The 21659-nt window shown below is 51.1% G+C and overlaps 1 protein-coding gene across 1 annotated transcript in view; it reads right to left on the reverse strand.

Annotated features, from left to right (window-relative positions):
• Positions 1 to 21659, reverse strand: part of IGF2R (insulin like growth factor 2 receptor) — a 103462-nt gene that overhangs the window by 73236 nt on the left and 8567 nt on the right. Inside the window, exon 2 of the mRNA XM_047102862.1 lies at positions 9230 to 9369. Coding sequence (XP_046958818.1) covers positions 9230 to 9369 — 140 coding nt within the window. The remainder of the gene's footprint in view (positions 1 to 9229; positions 9370 to 21659) is intronic.

Raw genomic sequence — 21659 nt, forward strand, 5'->3', positions numbered from 1 at the left:
ATTTCAGTTTTCCTGGTATATTACTGTAATAATCCAGAATAAAATGTCTATTCCATACCAAATACTGATAATTGGTATAAGTAGATTAGGACAAAGAACACAGACAGATATGTGTGAATCAAACCTTGATATGTGACACAGTAATAGATCAGTGGGCAAAGAAGAGACTTTCAATAAATGGAACTGAAAACAAAATGGAAAAAAGATAAAAACTGGATCCCTACCTACCACTGTACATGAAAATCAACTCTAAAGGAATTAAATAACATCAAACACCAAACTTTAGATAGAACTCTTGGTAGAAAACATAATTACCTTTTAGATCTTAATGTAGGAAAAATATTTAAGACTCAAAAGCATTAACTCTAAAATGTCAATATATTTGACTTAGTAAATTTAAAAGTTTACATTCACCAAAAAAAATAGCTTAAGGAAAAACAGAAACAAGTTTTAAACTGGGAGATACACAGAACTGGCAAACTGGCAAAGAATTGGCAAAAATATATACATTCACACACCCAAAAAAAAAAAAAAGGAAAGGAAAAAAATTTTATAATCCTAGAAAATGAAACAAAATAACCTCTAACTGAAAGAACATACAAAAAGAAGACAATGAGGAAAGACCCACACCTAGTCATGTCGTGGTAAATTTTAATATCAAACGTAAAAATTCTAAAGCTTCTAGAAAGGTAGAATAGGTCACATGCAATAAATAACCCAATATAAAATGAACCAGATATGACCAAAGGGAAGAAAACCATGTCAGTAAATACACGAAGAGATGTACAACACCCCTACTGATCAAGGAATTACATATTGAGAACACATGGCATACTGATTACAACCATCCCATTGACAAAAGTTGAATACCAAGTGTTGGAAAAGAGATGGCCTAGCATGCCTTTGTTGCCTCCGCATGGCATTATGTCCTAATATCCGTGTATCCTGTGACCTACATATTCAACTCTTATGTATATACACAGAAGAAAACCATACACATATACGTATAACAAGAAACAAATGAAAGAACATCTCATGTTCCTCACACTAGCAAAACCGTGGAAACAACCCAAATGCCCATCAATAGAACCATGGATAACTTACCTTTGGGAGAGCCACATAATATCACAAAAGTGTTAGTAGGAACAAACCATGGTGAAAGATAACAATACGCTCCATCTTTAGAAACATAATATTGTTGTTACCACTTTAAGGCCCCCAAAATTACATATAGCATGATCTCTGCTTTGTATAGAGTTAAAAATATTGGGCACGTACACACACACACACACACACACACACACACACACACTTTTGAGAAGCAGAGACACAGAGACAAAGAAAAGGAAGAAAAATTTAAATATAGGCTAATTATTACTCCCAGGGAAGGGAAACGGTGGCGGGGGGGAGGGGTGGTGAGGAAAACACAGAGACAGTGGTTATTCTCAGGTTCCTAGATTCTGTTAGAGATGGGGTTCATTACATTATCCAAAACTGAAATTAATTAATTAATTAATTAATTAAAAAACAGAAAAAGGTTAGCCCACGGATTAGTTATGACTGCGTATCATAAACTCAGGATTATAACTGGTCCATTTCGATACAAATACCTGATATCTTTTTGTGAAAAGAAATAAAGGAGGAAGAAGAGGGGGAGGGGTCAAAATTAAGATGCCAGTGGAGAGAGGATAATGGATTTCAGAGCTGCCCCCAGAGCACCTGGCTCACAGTACATTGGTTCTTTCTCCTGACTGCCTGCCCGCCTGTCTTTGTGCAAAGGTCCACCTGAATCGCTCTCTCCCCTAAAATTCCCGGGATCCGTCCGAAAATCTTTTTCCTCGACCAAAAGAGCACACAAGCCCAGAGGAGTCTCCGGGACCGAGGACAGCGCCCCGTGGACAGCGCCCGTAAGCCCCGCCTACGGCAGGCGGGCCTAGGGCCGGGAGACGGGGCGGGGCTTCGACGCGCCCCTGCAGCGCTGCGCTCCAGGAGACACGGAGGGCGGGCAAGGACCACAGGAAGCGGCAAGCGCTGTGGCCAGAAGGGGGCGCTCACAGGCCGCAGCCCCCCCACCTTGAAGACCCTCCCCCGCGCCTCCTGTCCCCCCACACAGCGGCCCCTTCCGGCCCTGTGCCCAGAGCTCCCGGGGGCTCCTCATAACAGCTGGGTCCGCCCTGAAAAGGAAACGCGGAGGGCCCTGGCCTCGGGCTGGGAGGGATCCAGCCAACCTCTGCCGCCGCGGCACTGGGCACCAGCATCCCTAAGCGCCAGGCCCCCATCAGCATCGCACCCGCCTGTCCACCTCGCCTTCTTCCTCTGCCCACTCCACCCGGTGGCCGGGACCGGCTGCCAACCGGGGCACTCGGGGAGAGGCCGCAGCGAACCGCGGCAGACAACCGCGGCAACCGGCCAGCCTGGCCGTCCTCCCCGGACGAGAGCCGGGTGAGGACTGCGGGGCCGCGGCCAGCACGCCAGGCCCACGGCCAGCTCCCGAGGACGGCGCCAAATGGGCTGGGCCGCGCTCGCCGGGCCCGCCAGACCGCGCCGGGTCCTCCAGACCGCGCGCCGGGCCCGCCAGACCACGCTCTCCAGGCCGGGTCCGCCAGACCAGACCGCACTGGCGGGGCCCCACCAGACCAGACCGCGCCGGGTCCTCCAGGCCGCGCTCTCCAGGCCGGGTCCTCCAGACCAGGCTGCGCGCGCCAGGCCCGCCAGACCGCGGTCTCCAGGCCGGGCCCGCCAGACCAGGCCGCGCTCGCCCGGGCCCGCCAGGCCGCGCCGGGTCCTCCAGACCGCGCTCTCCAGGCCGGGTCCGCCAGACCGCGCTGGGTCCGCCAGACCGCGCGCTGGGCCCGCCAGACCGCGCGCTGGGTCCTCCAGACCGCGCGCTGGGCCCGCCGGACCGCGCCAGGCCCGCCAGACCGCGCGCGCCAGGTCCTCCAGACCGCGCTCTCCAAGCCGGGTCCGCCAGACCAGGCCGCGCTCGCTGGGCCCGCCAGACCAGGCCGCGCTCGCCGGGCCCGCCAGATCGCGCCGGGTCCTCCGGACCGCGCCGGGCCGCGCGCGCCAGGTCCTCCAGACCACGGTCTCCAGGCCGGGTCCTCCAAACCAGGCCACGCGCGCCAGGCCCACCAGACGGCGCTCTCCAAGCCGGGTCCGCCAGACCAGGCCGCGCTCTCCAGGCCAGGCCGCGCCGGGTCCTACAGACCCTGCGTACCAGGCCCGCCAGGCCACGCTCACCAGGGCCCGCCAGACCGCGCCGGGTCCTCCAGACCGCGCTCTCCAGGCCAGGTCCGCCAGACCAGGCCGAGCTCGCCCGGGCCCACCAGACCAGACCGCGCTGGCGAGGCCCCACCAGACTAGACCGCGCCGGGTCCTCCAGGCCGCGCTCTCCAGGCCGGGTCCTCCAGACCAGGCTGCGCGCGCCAGGCCCGCCAGACCGCGGTCCCCAGGCCGGGCCCGCCAGACCAGGCCGCGCTCGCCTGGGCCCGCCAGACCAAACCGTGCTTGCCGGGCCCGCCAGGCCGTGGCGAGTCTGCCAGACCTCGGTCTCCAGGCCAGGTCCCCCAGACCGCGCCGGGTCCGCCAGACCACGCGCTGGGTCCGCCAGACAGCGCTCTCCAGGCCGGGCCCTCCAGGCCGCGCTCGCCCGGGCCCGCCAGACCAGGCCGCACTCACCCGGACCCGCCAGACCAGGCCACGCTCTACCGGCCAGGCCGCGTCCGGTCCTCCCGACCCTGCGCACCAGGGGGCCCGCCAGGCCACGCTCGCCCGTACCCGCCAGACCAGGCCACGCTCTACAGGCCAGGCCGCGCCGGGTCCTGCAGACCCTGCGCGCCAGGCCCGCCAGGCCACGCTCGCCCGTACCCGCCAGACCAGGCCACGCTCTACAGGCCAGGCCGCGCCGGGTCCTGCAGACCCTGCGCGCCAGGCCGCGCTCACCAGAGCCCGCCAGACCAGGCCGCGCTCCAGGCCTACCAGGCCTCGCCTGCAACCCTCGGCGCCCCCGGCCGAGCCCAGCCGAGCTCGCTACTCGGCCTCGCTGAGGCCGCAAGCCCCAGCGGTCCCAACTTCGCAGGCAGCCTCGGGGCCCACCGCACGGCCACCGGGCCTCCCCAACACCTCGATCAGGGCCTGTCAGACAGGCAGACAGCCCTCCCCGTGCTAGTCACCAATGTGCTCCAGCAAGGCTTCCCCCGTTACCCACTTTCCCTTCTTTATCGTGTCGTGTCCTTCAACGTGTACTATTCACGTGTCCTTTCACCAAACGAAGAATCCTCCTAGCTGCCCGATTTTTCCCTCCAGCTGCTGCCTCGTTTTTCTGCCCCTCTTTGTATTAACACTCTTCAAAAGAGATTTCTATTCTTGCTACCACCAATTACCCTCCCCTCTCTAATACTCCCCCCTCCGTCCCTTGCACTGGCTGCTCCCCCAGAGCCACCTGACTCCCTCAGCTCCAAGTCTTTGCTTAAATGTCACCTTCCCAGCGACACTTACCCCGTTTAATATTCTTGAACACACACACTCCCGAGACCTCCAGCACTCCTGACCGTCCCTCCTTTTCTTTTTTACATCCATCATACTCTAATACGCTACCTAGCCAGTGTTTGTGTTTGTCTCCCACTCAACTACTAGTATGTAAGCTCCACAAAAAAAGGGATTTTTGTCTGTTTTAGTGACTGAGTCATTCAAGTATTTGTTACAAATAAATAAATGAATATTAAGTGTTGGCTGTTTCAAAATATAATTTATACATATATCTTTTCAGATGTGACTTAACCAAGTAAATCAGAATAAAATATACAACTTGTTCAACTATCCCCATATAGTTAGGGTGGGCCAGCACATTTGCCACAGTTAACAATGCTACAAAAAAAAAAAAAAAAAAAAAAACTTGTACAAAAAATCTGTATACAGTACTAATTCCTCTACTGGTTAAGATTTACAAAAGTAGGTTATGGGAATCTGGGTTTTGAAGTCTAACAGATATTATTGCCAGACTCTCAGGAGAGGCCGTAAGACAGAAACAGGAGTTCTATCTAAAACTCTCCCAGATATCATCTTAAATATCCAGTAGAATTATATGTTTTTTTAAAAAAGGAAAGAATACAGGGCTTAAGAGGAAAAGAGATTTTCACATCTTAGGAGTCAGAGATGCAAAATTCAGTGCAGCGATCAACCTGAATGACTGTCATAGATTTCCCCCAGTGCGCACAAGAATCAAACCATCCAACTAGCATCTGAAGTCAGGGGCCAGCCTCCTGAGAGTAAAGGAAGTCACTTGATGCGGCAACTACAACCGGATTCACTGTGTCCTACCCAGGTCACCAGCAAGAAGCCGGTCAGAATCCGAGGCTTTGACGGTAAGTAACCGCAATTACCACCCTTCCCTGGTGGGTATGTTACTTCAGCTACATGTGCTAACAGGTTTCCTGAAGTAGATATACATAGTTTTTTAGCCCTCAGAAAGATTAACTCAATTAAGGCCAAAGAATTAACATTTGGGATGTCAGGAGGAATGTGAGCATAGTATTTCTACCTACTTGCAATGTTCAATGTTATGACTCCAACCCACAGGTTACAACTGAGTTGCAACTGATTGAGACGGGTGACACAGTACTAGAACTTAGAAATTCTAAGAGAATTTCAGGCTTATGAGAAGTTTCAACTATTAAATTTATAATTATTGTTACTGTCTAAGTTCTAACTTTCAGATCAGACATCTGAAGTACTTTAAAAGGAAATCAAATAGGTGAAACGTATACGTCGTTTTAAATTGTGGTGAAGGTGGTTCAACTAGGTCGTAAACAGAACCAAATGTTGTTCACGGGTCCCCTAAAAATGGCTGCTGAACTCTGCTAGATTTATATACGTAGCAGTACCGTTTGCCTAAGAAAGAACTAATTCAAGATTTTTTAAATCAAAACTGATGTAGTGTTGTTTAAACCAAAGTTGAGGTCTTACTATCCGTTTCTAAGAACAGAAACGGCCTTTGTGGGCACTAACGCACATCGATGATTACCTTCCCAAAGGGTTACAGAACCACCATCTTCCCGTTTAAACTTCTGCACATTTGGTAGAAGAAAAATGAGATTTCATTATTGCTTTGATTTGCATTTATACCTGGCTTATGAATGAAGTTGTACTGAGCATCTTGGATTTCTTCTATTGTAAACCGCCAGTCTTCAGACTGCCATTTTTCCTTGGGTTCTTGGTCGTTCGCCTGCACCCCGCCCCCGCCCCGACCTTTTTTTAAGTTTATTTACTTATTTTGAGGCAGGGAGGGGCAGAGAAAGGGAGAGAGAGAATCCCAAGCAGGCTCTGCACTGTCAGCGCAGAGCCTGACATGGGGCTTGATCTCACAAACTGTGAAATCATGACCTGAGCCAATACCAAGAGTCGGACAGGACACCAAGAGTCACCTCGGTGACTGAGCCACCCAGGTGCCCCCAGGCTGTGTGTTTTTCTAATCATTTATTAAGAGAAGCTTCTACCACCCCTAGATTATATATCTATTTTGCTACATTTCTTCCCGATGTTCTAATCATTTTATTTTAATTTTAACTGATCTGTAATTTCTGTTATAGGGTACGAAGGAGAGGTCTAAAGCTGTTTCCTAACAGATAAATTGCTAAATTACACCCAAACTTTTGGTTATACATTAACTTCTCATATATATTTTGATCTATTGCTTTCCTAGCTTTTCTGTTCTCCTACCTATTGGGAGCTCCAGTTTTTGTAGCTGTTTTCAGAAGTCACGTTTTTTTTCCCTTTCTAACAAGTTCATTGGGAGTTAGTTTCTCAGCTGCCCTCTCAGAGCCGGGAGTTCAGACTTCCCACCGTGGTTCCGCATATTACCTCTCGAACTGTCCGATGTGACCCTATAACTCACAAAGCAACACGGCCTCAAATAAGGACACGGGCTCTGGAGCTTGCCTGTCAGCATTCACGTCCATAATCATGCAACCTCTGACAAGCTCTTGTATCTATTTTGTGCTTCAGTTTCTTCATTTATAAAATCAGGGAAATGGAGTCGCCTACTTCAAAAAGTTGCTGAATAAGCTAAAGAAGATATTTTACTTAAAAACATAATGCCTGCCACATAAGCGCATAACAAATTTAGTTATTATTTAGTTATGAAACCAAATTTTTTAAAAATTTTTTTCATATTTATTTTTGAGAGAGACAGAGTGTGAGTGGGGGAGGGCCAGAGAGAAAAAAGGAGACAGAGAATCGGAAGCAGGCTCCAGGCTCTGAGCTGTCAGCAAAGAGCGCAACGTGGGGCTTGAACCCATGAACCATGAGATCATGACTTGAGAAGTCGGACACTCAACTGACTGAGCCACCCAGGTGCCCCAAAACCAAATTTATAATAACACAGTCGGTTATTTCTATTATATAATACAAATTAGCAGAACTAGATCTGACTCAAGATTATTTCTGTGCTAGTGTGAAAGTCATTTGCACCCGCTTTTACTAGTTTGCTTTCTTGAGGTGAAGGACAGGGTGATGCTGAAAGTCTCCATTATCCAGTATATGTCCTCTCCCTCTGGGAGTGTGAAGTTCAGGGGAAAGTATCTGTCGTGTGTGTCTGGGAGTAGAATGAGACCAGAAACTACTAGTTTGTATCTTAATCAACCTGTAACTTGGCTTTCAATTCATCTAGTTACGTCTGGCTTCTCCCCTTTAACCAACCTCTCCTATTCCATTGGGCCCAGCTTCCTAAAAATGCATTTTATCAGATCACCTCCCCCATTACTGTCACACAGAATCTATGATGGATCCACTACCAACATCTCAGAAAAGATCGACTCTCCCGCCTGGTTTTCAAAGCCAACTCAACTTGGTCACTGTCAAATTCTGTCCAGCCAACCTAACTTCACAAATCATACCTCTAGCGATTTACTTGTCTGTATCCAATATCCATCCACTGCACTGTATTTCATCAGTCGGAAACACTGTAGTCAAATATTATAGTGAAGTCAAGAGGAAAACTACCTTTCCTTTTTCTGGAAACCTGAGTAACACTGACCAACAGGCCCACTAGTGCCCCCCTTCATGAAGCATCAAAACGGAACAGCAGGAAGTTGGCCATATCGTTTGCAAGTTTTTAAATCTATGAGAAAATACAATTTGTCCAACCCACGACTTCAGAATAACATGGCGCTTTCTCAGACCTCTGTCCTGAGCCTCAATCCCCTCTTACCAGTGTTTTCAATCTAGACAGTGTCCCCGTCGGAAGAGAAGGAAACTAAGAGAAGCTGCCTCTACCAGCAGACCTCACAGACCTTACTCTTATCACTCTAAACATTACTTTCTAAAAAGCCCTTTTAACTGTGTTTAGGCGTTTTCATTAAAAATGACAGACAGAGCTACCACGGCAAGCTGACCCTCCCAACCGCAAACACCTGAGTGCCCTCTCCCAGCTACCACCCTGTCCCCAGTCACATGCAGGCCTTCGTTTCATGATGGTCCTTCACGGTCACATTGCACTGTTCAAACTGTGTTGGTCGGAGGTCACTACGGACATCCGTGGACCAACCAAGAGAAAGGGCTGCCATGTTTAGCTCTGCCCTGCGTCTCTTCCTTTAAGCCTCCCCACCCCCCCCCCACCCCTCCCCCCCACCCTTTGCTGTTCCATGTAACTTGGTAGGGCGGCTGCTGTTGGCCACCTTGGGCCCCTCATCCTCACCAGTAAGAAAGGGATCCTAACCCCAAAGGAGGGCATTTGGGGAAATGAAATGAGTCCTGGGAAAGAAAAGTCTGCACTCCTTTCTCTTGGATTGGTGGTTCTCAGGACTATTTAATTTTTAATATAAGCTGAAAATTGGTGACCACCTCTTGTCCCATGTGAATACGGACAACCTGAAGGGTAGAAGCGGGTCAGGGGCTGGGCACCAGCTGGAAGAAGTAAGTGTGAAGCAGGGAGAAAGTAAAGATGGGGTTTAAGAAAAACATAAGAAGGCAGAGCCATATAAGAAACATCCTTCTGTATCAATAGATACAAATGTGCACAATTCTTCATGATTGGCCAACAGTATCCACTAGATGGAAGTAAGCTAATCTGATCTCACACTGGACATCTAAAATTGTTACCACTTTATTATAAAAGATAAAAAATGTCTATAAGCACATATAAGCATACGTGTAGACAGCTCTATGTACACAGCCATTTTTGCAAAACTGGGATCCCACACAACCAGTAAAGTAAGGAGAACTTTCTACTTACCCACAGAGTGATAGCTGCTTGTCTTGGAGTCGAACATACAAACAGCACTTGCTTGCCCACACTGGGCAATATCCAGATTTCCACAGATGCTGATCTTATAAAGCATGTTATTTTTGGTATCAACAGCTTCCCACGTATAACTAGAAAGGAAGAAAAACAATTTGTCACTGTCACTGATCTGCCAATAATTAAGCTTCTCCCTGGCTTCACATGCAAGCCACATTGACTTAAGACTGCCACAACCTAAAAGACACACGTTCGTTAGCCAAAAAATACTAAAGTCAAACTATGTTAAGTTGAACAGAAGCCAGGGCAGAAACCACTAAATACCACCTCGCGCTGGTTCAGTCCGCCCTGAAGCTGCCACAAGACTGACCATCGTCAAAATACTTAAAACTCTACCATTAAACAGTATCAACTCACATAAGTAACTGCCCCAGAATCGTGTTGAATATAAGATCGCAACCTTTCCAATCAGCACTGGAATGCTGAAGAGCCAAAGAATTGGTTTAAACTTTGGTTATTCTATATAAACACTAGCGATGGCATGAAAGACAGTCTCGGGTTTTACCTTTTACGGCTACAGTTCACATCCAAAGGGACAAGACAAAGTGGTGCAATGAATCAACTATTGGCTTCAAAATCAGACAAACTTTACTTAAGCTGGACCCACTACATCAAGCATTTCACAGGCATTAAAACACTCTCCGTTCAAACCTCTGCCAAGTAAACACCGAGTACTTGTTAAGGAGTCAATCTGCATACGTGGGACAAAATGATGGCTTGTCCGTTCTGTCAAAGCAATTATTCTCCATTCTCTACTCTTCCTGGGGAGAATGTTTTGTCGTTTTTGTAAAACAGGGGTCATTTCCTCAGCAAGGCTAAAGACAGGAAATGAGGAAAGCAACGAAAAAGTTCCTTACAAAATGCAAAGATACTGTATTAATTCAACAGTCGCTGGAGAGAAGGCTTAGGAGTTGTTGGGGTGGGGGTGGGGGTGGGGGACACCTGGAGGTCGCTGAACCCTGAGACCACTGAGATGTAGCCAGAGCTGATCTCCCCAAAGCAGCACCTTGATGACAGAAGGCACTCGCTCACAGAAGTGGCGATGCACTTCCCAGAGCCCCCTTCGCCGGGCCTCAGGACAAAGACTCCACAACCCAGCAGGCAACATGGCCCTCCCCTGCAGGGATGTGGGCCCCCTCTCCCCCCTCCCCCCACCTCCAGCAGCCCTGTCCAGTAACAGACGAGCCCCAAGAGCGGGGTGGTGGCAGGCAAGGAACCAAGCATTCTCCCGAACCTAGGTGTGGGGACTGACCAAAATTTCCGTGCCAAGAAGCAAAGGGACAGGAACACCCCAGAGTGCTCCCCTAGAGGTTCTGACAGCCAGCTACTGGAAACCTGAAAAACAGGCCGGGCGGGCGGGAGGTAAGGCCAGGCTCAGAAGCAGTTACCATTGAACTAAGCTTCTTGTTTTTATTTTGTATTTTTATGTTTTCAAGCTTAGTTGACACACAATGTTAATTAGTTTCAAGAGTGCAACATGGTAATTCATTCTCTCTCTTCCTCAGGCTGTGCTCACAAGTGAAGTTACCATCGGCCACCATACAACCTGTTACAATACCGTGGACTTTATTCCCTGTGCTGTGCCTTTTATCCCCGTGCCTTGTTCATTCCGTAACTGGAAACCTTTTCCTCCCTCTCTCCTCCACCCAAGTTATCTACGCCCCCAGGCACCCCCTTCCCTCTGGCATCCACCAATTTTGAACTCAGCGTCTTTATCACTAACCCCTTAGAGTTATCTCCTAAAGTCATGAGGGCTAAAGACAAGAGAAAATAACCCAAGTATGACCAGGCATGAGAACGTCATCAATAAAGGCCTGTTTCCTTTGACCTTCACTAGCCTTTCTTTATTCATTTGCTTCACAAATATTTCTTAAGTACTCACTGCAGAGGCACTGAGGGGTGCAGCGATGATCAGAGACCAAAAGCCCCCTGCCCTCCAGGGGAGGACAGAACATAAACGGGTAAACAAATACACAGTAAACAAAAATAAAATGAACAGGTAAGCCATTTCACACACTGGTATGCCAAGTGCAATGACAAAACAAACCAGCGTGGGATAGGAAATGACCAAGGGCGTACTTGAGCCTGGAAAGTCTTGAGATGGTGTTTTCCCTGGGACCCGAACAACAAAAAGGAGCAACTCAGGGGAAGATATGGTGGGAAGAATATTCCGGCAGATGGACCACTGCTAGGCCCCGAGGAGGGAATGAATTTAGCACCGCGACAGAAAAGGAAAGAGGGCAATGAGGCTGGAGGGAGACGGGTAAGCAGAGCAAGCAGCAGGTAAGGTCAAGGACATGGGGAGGCTGGCTACACCGGGGCTTTGCTTTGCAGAGTAAACAATGTCGTTTTGATCTAGTACTTGAAACAAAGGAAGGCCACTCAAAGACACTATGGATCTTTCCTTAAAATTTTAAGCTAGTGTTTTTATTTTGCAGAGTGTTAGCAAAACTTTTCTATTAATTACAGTTAATTTTTTAAAAATGCTAATCTCTTATTCAAGAGCAACGGCCATGTTTTTCTGGGATACTAACACATCAAATCTAAAACCTTAATAGTGGTATCATGAAAGTGTTTCACAATCCTGAGTATACGAGCGAGGTACATAAAGGTATCATTTTAGAATGAATCAACTAGTAGGAATCAACTCTAAAGCAATCCACACAGCGCCTAAAATGCTACGCTTTTCTTAAAAACAGAATTCCGCTGCTGGTTTCGCAGAGGTGATATTTAAATAAGGTAGTTGTAAAAAGTGTGTTTAGGGAGCAGAAAAGAGATGGGGGGAAAAAGGCAAAATGGGGAAGATTGTCTTGATTATCTGGAAATCAGTGTCCCTAGCAAGAAAATTGTTGCTCTGTCCAATTTTATTTCTTTTCTCCATTTGCATTTCCTATTTGCTCTGTCAAGATTTATCAAAATGGTAAGTGGCTATGGGAGTGAGGGGCAATGAGGACCTTATGAAAGTTCTTGGGCGCTGGCTTCTTTCTGGGGGTTGCCAGAGCCACCTACCACAGGGCAGCCCCTCCAGGCTGGCACCTTCAATGACACTCACAAACCCAACCTGAAACACCCAGGTTCGAAGACTCCTTGGCCACGCCACTTAAAAATGACGGAATGGCCACGGCATGTTTCTAATCTACACTACCAAGCGTCTGGAAGAAAATATTTGCAAGCTGAGCGGAAATGCAGTCTACACACACACATACACTTGCACGCACATCTTGAATACGTCTGCTATACAAACATCTCCCGCAACGAGACAGGTCTGAAAGCCTGTGGGCGTCTCCTTGAATCTCTAACACCCCAATCTGCATCAAATCTTCCAGGTCACTGTGGCTTCTACCCTATACACCACTCCCACCCCCCACCCCGAGGGAAAGGACGGGACACAAGGAGGTGTAACAAGGGAGAACCACAAAGGCCCAAGGAAGCAGTTGGTCAATGGGAAACAGCACCAGCAGCCCTGCCCGCTGTCCCAGCCTTGCGACATTCGGCCAACATCCTCAGAGGAGAGGACGCAGCCGATTCCCAGTGAGAACTGCTCTTCTGGACACGTCTTCTGCGCGAGAACCTTGGCTTTGAAAAGTTAGCAAAAGCAAGACCCTTGCCGTTCTACCTCACTTCCCAGAGCGTGAAACGTAGTCAGCCGACGTCCCCCTCCCACTCTCCAAAAATCCGAATTCATTTCCATGCAAACCTAACGACTCTAGATACGCACGTAGGCACAGCAAGTCCTCTCGATCCACAGCTGTGACGCCAGCACGACTGGCAGTGCCCACCATGCAACGCTGGCTCTTCGTAGGTGTCCCCAGCCGCATGGCTCCTCAGGGTGGTCACGGCCTCCCCTCCCAGAACGATGACGAGCAGGCCCAGGGCCGCCGGGAACAAAGCCGTGGGGGACCAGGGCGGTGGCTCTGCACGCCTCTCCCAGCAAAGCCACCGTCCTCCCACGGTCCCGAGCACCCTGGCCTGGGAGCCAAAGATCCCAAGGCTCGCAAGACCAAGTCCCCTGCCCAAAGCCACAGAGCCATGAAATGTGCCTGGTCTACCTGAGCTCCGAGGGCAAGTGCTTAACCACTCCAGCGAACTGCTTCATTTCGTTTCAGTTTTCAAAAGCGTTTTTAACTTTGCAGAAAATAGTTTCAATTACAACACTGAAACTGACCAAATAGTCCACAAAACTTTAGTTGAAGTCCTGTCGCAATAAATGCCTCCAAAACGACACATTCCGTCCGTACTGCGTGGGCTCCCAGACTGAGCGAAGCCACAGTGAGCCCGTGGAAGACCCAGGCTGCCCCAGCCGCAGTGGCCCACAGACCGTGCACTTGCCGAACTCGAGCTCCCCCCAGGGTTTGCACTTCTGCTCTCGACCCCCGCCCGCTTCCGCTGCTCTTCTGCACAGTCTGAACTGGCGAACCCCAAAGGTGCCTTCTGCAACCTCTTTCCTCACTCACCCGGTGGTTCCTGAAGAAAGAGCATCGATCCCTGAGCCCCCTACCCACAGCTGCCCTCGCCCCCCTGCGTATCCAAGCTGGGTGAGGACGCCACTGAGAAGGAGACGCATGTCACACTCACTCTCCTTTAAAACATGTACTTGGCTCAGCGGAGAGCTGCCCTTTGAAACCCCAACCAAGAGTCTCACGGTGTCACCAGGAACTCGGAAATATCCTACAATCGCTCCTTCGTATCCAGCAGGGAATGGCGGAGGGGGCAGAAGTCACACACAAGGCAAATGGCTTCGGACAGCTCTGATTTTAAAGTGGATCCTGGGGGCGCCTGGGTGGCGCAGTCGGTTAAGCGTCCGACTTCAGCCAGGTCACGATCTCGCGGTCCGTGAGTTCGAGCCCCGCGTCGGGCTCTGGGCTGATGGCTCAGAGCCTGGAGCCTGTTTCCGATTCTGTGTCTCCCTCTCTCTCTGCCCCTCCCCCGTTCATGCTCTGTCTCTCTCTGTCCCAAAAATAAAAAAATAAACGTTGAAAAAAAATTTTTTTTAAAAAAAAATAAAAAAAAAAAAAGTGGATCCTGCTCCTGAAATGTGCCGCGAACATGGACAATTTCACCATAAAAACCGAGCACACAGGCCAAGCCCTTCCCTTAAAGAAAGCTCAAAACTGCTGCCCCTGACTGCAATCCCACCGCCCCTGCTGAAAGTGTCCTGGGCGACCACAGTCAGGCCATGTGTCTGTTCGGTGGACAGAGGCTCCATTTTAATCTCATTTGGTTTGAATTTCATAATATCCTGAAAGGTGTTGGCAGATTACCAGTGAGAAGGAGGCACACAAGTAGCATACTGTCAACCAAGCCAGAAGCAGGAAGGCATTTCCACTTTCCCAATAACGCTCCAGCAGATGCCACACGCAGGGCCCGTCCTGGTCAAGAATAAACCAATCTAGGGGCAGCGACGAAGAAGCAAATCCAGCTGGCCAAACACAATCGCCTGGAGCTCAGAAAGCTTCATGAAGAAACGCAGAAGCATCTCCACTGACTGAGGTCTGTCCAGAAGAAAGAAAATTCAAAAGGAAAAGCCACAGAGGTACACCTGGACAGTAGGCTTAAACTATTTGAACTTGGCATCTTACTGGGACAAGTAAGTTTTCACATCTGTCATCTCTGAATACCTGCAAAACCGTGGTATCTTGCAAAACGGAATTTGGGGTCCTTACGTTAAAACAACTAACATTTTAAAATCAAGTACATAAAATTCAGTTACGAAATGTAGGATATGTGGCGCCTGGGTGGCTCAATCGGTAAACTGTCCGAATTTGGCTCGGGTCATAATCTCTCACGGTCCGTGAGTTCGAGCCCCGCGTCGGGCTCTGTGCTGACAGCTCGGAGCCTGGAGCCTGTTTCGGATTCCGTGTTTTCCTCTCTCTCTCTGCCCCTCCCCTGTTCACACTCTGTCTCCCTCTCTTTCAAAAATAAACAAACATTAAAAAAATTTTTTAATAAATAAATAAAATGTAGGCTATGCCCAACGTCTTAAAGAAAACAAAAAAATCTCAGGAAACTGAGTTCCTTCCCTCCAACACAAAAAGGTCCATGAACCCTCACCAACTCTTCACACGTGGTGCCACACAGCCACACTCCTGAAATATACCTTCGTTCCCTCACGCTCTATGAGTCAGGGTTATGGTAATGGTCATGTAGCCATTAAACTTTTTACTACTGGCCTACAATTAATTATTGGTATAAAAAGCAGTATACAGGTATGATGGAATCAGTAATAAAATTAATAAGCATGTGCAAATCTACAATTTGGTTTCTTTTTTAAAAAAGAACAACAAAGCTCAGTAATATACGTTCTAAATTCACAGCACACAATAACTGGCTTGAGGAATGTTTCTCTGAATCTAGAGTGAGCAGCAGATCTAAAATTTGGGGGACGAGGGGGAAAGTCTTTCCAACCTGAACATCAAAAAAAGATTTTCCTACTTTTGGCCTGCATCCAAGTCCTCTTGCAGAATATTCCGGAAATCGTTTGGCTCACTTCTGCCCCTTATCATTACCAGATAGTTTCTCAGCTCGTATATCCAGCTCGCTAACCTTCAAAAATCTGGAACGGTCTCCTAAATTTAAGAAGGGGGAGGGGAGGATGCAGGGGAAAAGGAGGGCGCGGAAAGAGGCAGGGTTTCCAAAATGGACATTTGCAGGAGAAGGACAAGAGCTTGCTGTAACCACTGTTGTCGACAGCTCTCCGCGGCTGACACCAAGGGAGAAGAATCTGATTTGGCACGATAAATCTGCACCCCGGTCTGAAGGCCAGGGGACACATGAGTTTGACACAGCATGGCAAAAGCTTATATAGGAAGTACTTCACTTCCTATTCTAACAAACCCACAAAGCTGTGGATAAAGATATGAGGCCTGCACCAAAAAAAAAAAAAAAAGGCAAGAAAGTGCCAGACGTCAGCTTTTGGTTTTCCCAGGTAGTTCCGCAGGGTCTGGGAGCGAGAAGCCAGCTGGCTAGAGAGGCACCCGGCTGGAAGCAAGGCTCCGAGACGGCACCAGAGCCTAAGGCGCCACGGGATGGGCCGGGGGGGGGGGGGGCGGGGGGGGGGGCAGAGCTTTAAAACAGCGCCACGAGTGACTAACAGAGGTCATGTGAAATAGGGAGGGAGGTGAGCTGCACTCGGAAAGGTGCCAGGGCGAGTGGAGAGAGCCCACAGACCTGGCTCCGACTCCCGCCCCACCCTGCCCAGCTGTGTGGGACATGCTTGATCTCTGAAGCCCCAACTTCCTCATCTGCAAAACTCAGCTGCCACACAAAGTCACCGTGAGGAAAATCATGACTAGGAACGTACAACTTTTGAGAGACTAAGATTTAAGGCTTTCATCTGGTCAATAGAAGGCTTCGGGCAGCTTTAAAAATGGAGTTTACAAAAAAAGGTACTTTGGCTTGGAGCCCTCCTAAAGGAATGTCACGTAACACTGGCCAGGAAGTGAGAGGGGCAGGCCCTGGTCTTGGGCCATCTCCACAGAGCTGGCAGAGCTGAAGACAGAGACTGGGGGGTGGGGGTGGGGGCCTTAAGGCGCGGGCGCGCGTGCGCACACACACACACACACACACACACACCCCTCTGCTGCCTCCCAGGATCTCTCAGGACAGGACAGCCACTTTGGGCCTACTCACGCTAAGGCCACGGAGCCACCAGCTGCCACCAGAACAGAAGCCTGATGCATCTGAAACTCTGGCAGAGCAGCAGGGGCAAAGGACAGGACGGGACACAGTCTTCCTAACGAGGTTCCCGGGCAGTGCAAGGTGTGGGATTCTCAATAAACCGGCAGGGGCCCCTTCGCAACACGAAGCTACCAGAAAGGACGGCCGGTCTTTCCTCTGCTGCGCCTGTGGCCTTTTTGCTCAGGTCCACTCCATATGGTAGCAGGACGCGGGCCTGTATTTCAACCCTCAACCCTGCTCTGTGAGGACTTCTTTAAAAATCAGAGTAATCACCTGGATGCTCGAATACTTTGTTGCTCCCATGCATAAAGGAGGCTTGGATTATGGGCTAAACCTCCCTCATCATACAGATATCTGAATTTGACTGCTTTTAAAGTCAACCCACCAGCGAGTGCATGGCATAGAATTCAAACCCGAATGTTCCGCCCCCTGGGAAGCTGTCACCGGTGTCCCAGAAAACCCTCCCAGACCCCGTGCCATTCCTTCCGAGCCCCAACCACAGGGACGGTCTGCCCTCCTGGGTGCCGGGCAGTCAACTCAGCTGCGGGACGGCAGTGAGGCCACTGTCGGGCGCTCATTCTTCACTAGGCCGGCGAGGTTCACACGGGAGAAAAGGCTCTGCTTTGAAGATGCCGGGCTCCAACGTCAGACTGGCACACACAGCTCAGCAGGACCTAACACCCGACCGGGAAAAGGAACCACACACACACAGGGCGCTCAGTCAGTGCCGGGGTGGGCATCGCCTCCGTGAGATCACTTAAGTAGGTCAACGCTAGCTCATCTCGGCCTTACGAGCTCTTAGAAGAACAAGGGCAAGTCTGTGGCCCACACTTCTGCTGACCGGTCTGCAAACACCATCACTCAACTTCACCCAATCCGTCCAGGCCCCCTGTCCGTGCTGTGCCCCCTGCAGACAGAGCATGATGGCCCTTTGAGGTCCATGACCTTGCCTCCTGTCACCAGCTCAGGAAGTGGCTGAGCCAGCCTCCAAAGAGGCCTGTCCGGCCTCGGAGCACAGGCCACCTCCGCCACAGGGCCACAGTAAAAGCGTCACCAACGTAAATGTGACCTGAAGAGAAAAGGCCGCTGTTTGCTTAACTGCTACCCTCAGCAGAGATCGTGCTTCTTAGTTCGCTGTGGAAGTTAAGATAGAAACTCCCATGTTTCCATCAAGTCTACCTTGATGGCTTACCTGCACGGTCCTCACACATTGTGCCTTCCCTCACCTCACTAAGGCCCATGCTTCACGGCACCCCGGCCACCAGACTCGTCCCCTACTTGGGGACAGCACCCCGAGTTTTGCTTCCTCTGACTTCTCCTTCCTTCTCTCCCTTCACCCTGGGTCACCAACCTTCCTCTCCGTGCTGGACCACTCCCTTCAGCGTACAAACCTACTGTGCTACACCCCACTTTTTTAAAAAAAATTTTTATGTTTATTTATTTTTGAGAGACAGAGAGAGACAGAGCATGAGTCAGGGAGGGGCAGAGAGAGAGAAAGAGAGACACGGAATCCGAAGCAGGCTCCAGGCTCTGAGCTGACAGCAGGGAGCCCGATGCGGGGCTCAAACCCACACACCGTGACATCATGACCTGAGCAGAAGTCAGACACTTGACCGACTGAGCCACCCAGGCACCACTACACCCCACTTTTTACGACACTCTCCCTTGATCCCACAAGCCAGAGCAGCCACCAGCCACCGCTCTGATCCCTTTACAGCAAACTCCAGACCTACTGTCCCCGTGTCCTGTGCTCTCACATTCCCTCAAGGCCAACCGGGCTTTCACCAACACCTCCATCGTCACCACCAAAGACCTCTCTCTGTGCTGCCAAAGCCAACGGTCACATTTCCGCCTTTGTGGCAGTCGGTGCTCCCACCTGACACGCCTGACCACTTCCTCCCTCCAGCCCGGTCTTCCCTGGCCTTCGGGGACACCGCGCTCTCTTGGTTCCCGTCCCAGGCCCCTGGCATCTCTTCGTCAGCCTCCCCAGCAGGTCCCCCAGCATCTGCATCTCAGACTCTGTCTCCACCACTGCCTAAGTACTCACTCCAGTGCTCCCGATGCAGTGCTCCTGATACGCAGCGGCCCCCAAACAGACAGCCCCAGCCCGAGGGGCTGCCCTCACCCCGAAGGCACAGCTCGGGGGTCCACTTGAGCTCCACCCTGGATGCCAGGGGGCATCCCCACAGCGACACGGCCAAGCCGAACACCCCGTCTTCCCCGCAACACAACTTCCAACTGCACAGACCGAACCTCTCTCTCTCTCTCCTCGCATCCCGAAGCCATCATCAGCCCAACCTTCAAAATATCCAACTCCCACCACTTCTCACTACACCCTTTGCTACAACCCCCATCCGACCTGCTATAACTTCTAACCTGGTCTATCAAAAATCCCGGCTTCCCCCTTTTGGCCATCCCCTACATCACTCCCGGGCTCAAAATCCTCCCAGGGCCCCCACCCCCGCCCCCCATCCCTCACTACAAGGGCCTATGGGACCCGGTCCCCAGCTACTTCTTCCTTCCAGTCCTCTCCTGCTCCCTCCGGCACTCATGCTGCTCCGGCCCCAATGGCCCCTCTACCACGCCCTAGCCACGTCAGCCGTGCTCCCCTCCAGAGCACCCGACACAGGGTCCCCCGCTAAAGGCACTTCCTCCGTGCTCTCCGCTTGCACAGCCTCTTGGAAACGGCCCCACCCGCGGCTCGTCCCTCCCCCAGTGTCAACCAAAGTGACAACCAAAGGGCCAACTCTAGAAGACAGAAAAGAGAAGCCACGCTGGCTTCCCACTGTGCCTGCGGTGAGTAAACATCTGCGGCAGGGCAGGCGGCAGGTGGAGGAGGGTCAGAGGAACCGCGAGGGTGACTCAGTGGAGACGCACCCTTGTCACTCGTAGGAACTCACTTCTTCAGGACTTCCATTCTGGTGGTTTGGTTTTCTGTTTTCAGACAGGGGGCGAAGAGCAGGAAGTCTTGGGGGGCAGACTGTTTCCAGGACAAGGCATCAGTGTACAAGGCAGAGCTGGTTTCAGAGCGAAGCTGACGTCTGACGCCAACAAATGAAATTTACACCCGGTCCAAATCCGCCGGGCCCGTCTACGCCTCAGTGGGCTCTCCACACGAACAGGTTAGTACCACACACGCACGTGTGTGTGGAGAGTATTTACGGCACCCAAGCACGAAGGCTCCGATTGAAAAGACACCTCCTCAACCTTCCTCCCAGGCCGCTCACCGGCAACCACATCTCAAAGGCCACTTGTCACCGCTCCCACATTTCGTAATCTCTCCGTCCATACCCTGCACCAAAACTAAGGTTGATACGGTCACAGCCTCTCTAATTTCCACAGGTCCCCTCGCTCGCCGTGAGCCGAAATACTCAGAAGAATCTGCTCCCTCCGCCCAAGCAGGCCGCCCTCCCTCCCTCTGTCTACTCGAGGGCACAGCTGCCCCAGGGGATCTAAAAGCACACAAAAGTGAACAGGAAAATCCCACCAAAGATCTCTGGCTGATCTGAAGGGCAGGTTCTGTGCTCGCAGGAAGGAGAGCGACTGGCATTTCCGCCACCGTGGCCCCCCGCACCCACTAACACAAGGACGAAAATAGGCAGATGACACACGGCTCGGGGCACCTCAAGGACCCAGCCACCAGCAGCGGCCGTTTTTCCAGCTGTACAGCACAGTGGACTTCAGGAAGTGCTCTCACCTCCCCCACCCCGGCCCGCCGTCCGGCTCCCCGCCCCCACCTACAGCACACAGCCTGGGACCCAGGGCCCACTCCCCCTGCAGGGGGAGCCGGGGAAGGGGTGAGGACCAGCCGCTCCTGACCACTGACACCCCCCCCCCCCGGGCGGGCGGGAGTCAGCTGGGCCTCTCACCCCTCCAGGAGATGGCCAGGGAGGCCGGTTCTGCACGGCTGCAGCCGCCCCCGGGGAAGGCAGACCAGCCAAGGAAACGGCAGGGGAGGACCCGGGCCCGCAGGCCATATGGCATCTGCATCGGCCCAAAGCCCACACCTCCTATCATCAAGCTTCTCCTTGTCCGAGGGAATGTGAGTTGGGCTTTTCCCCAACTCACAACTGAAGGAATCCCGAAGGATGCATACTTCACAACCACAGAATTCTGGATGCAAAATGGACCCCGAGAATCACACAGTCTGATGATTTTTCAACTTCTTCAAAGGATGGAAACATTTCTTTCTCAAAAGGACTCTTCAGTGGAGCGCCACTGTAGAAATCGGCTACAGAAGAGATGCTCTCTGGTTGAGGCAGAAACCCCACGGCACTAACGGAGAACCCGGGGCGGGTGGGGGGGGGGGGGGGTGAGGGGGGGGTGCAGAGTAAGAGGCTAAAAACATCATGGAGACAATGCAACGTTAAACAGACAAAACGTAATCACCGCCGCCACCGTTTCTGAACACTGAGGAGGGGGCAGGCGCTGAAATTCTCTAATTCTCAAACCAGCCCCGAAAACTTGTCCAGCACCCTGATTTGGCACAAAAGGAAATCAAGGTCTGTAAGGATCAGTGACTGGCCTGAGACCTTATAACTAGTAAAGAGAGGAGTCCAATTTCCAAACCAGGATGGCCACTTCCAGAACGAAAGGCCCTCTCTTGCAAAGGAAACTGAGAACCAGAGAAAAGAGATCTGCCACAGCCAACTCGGTAATCCAGCTCCTAGGAGAACACACTGCGCTT

This window comes from Lynx rufus, unplaced genomic scaffold (genome assembly GCF_022079265.1).
Source record: "Lynx rufus isolate CCGP_SWC_20201006 ecotype Redwood Valley unplaced genomic scaffold, mLynRuf1.p SCAF_6, whole genome shotgun sequence".
In the NCBI taxonomy this organism is placed as follows: domain Eukaryota; kingdom Metazoa; phylum Chordata; class Mammalia; order Carnivora; family Felidae; genus Lynx; species Lynx rufus.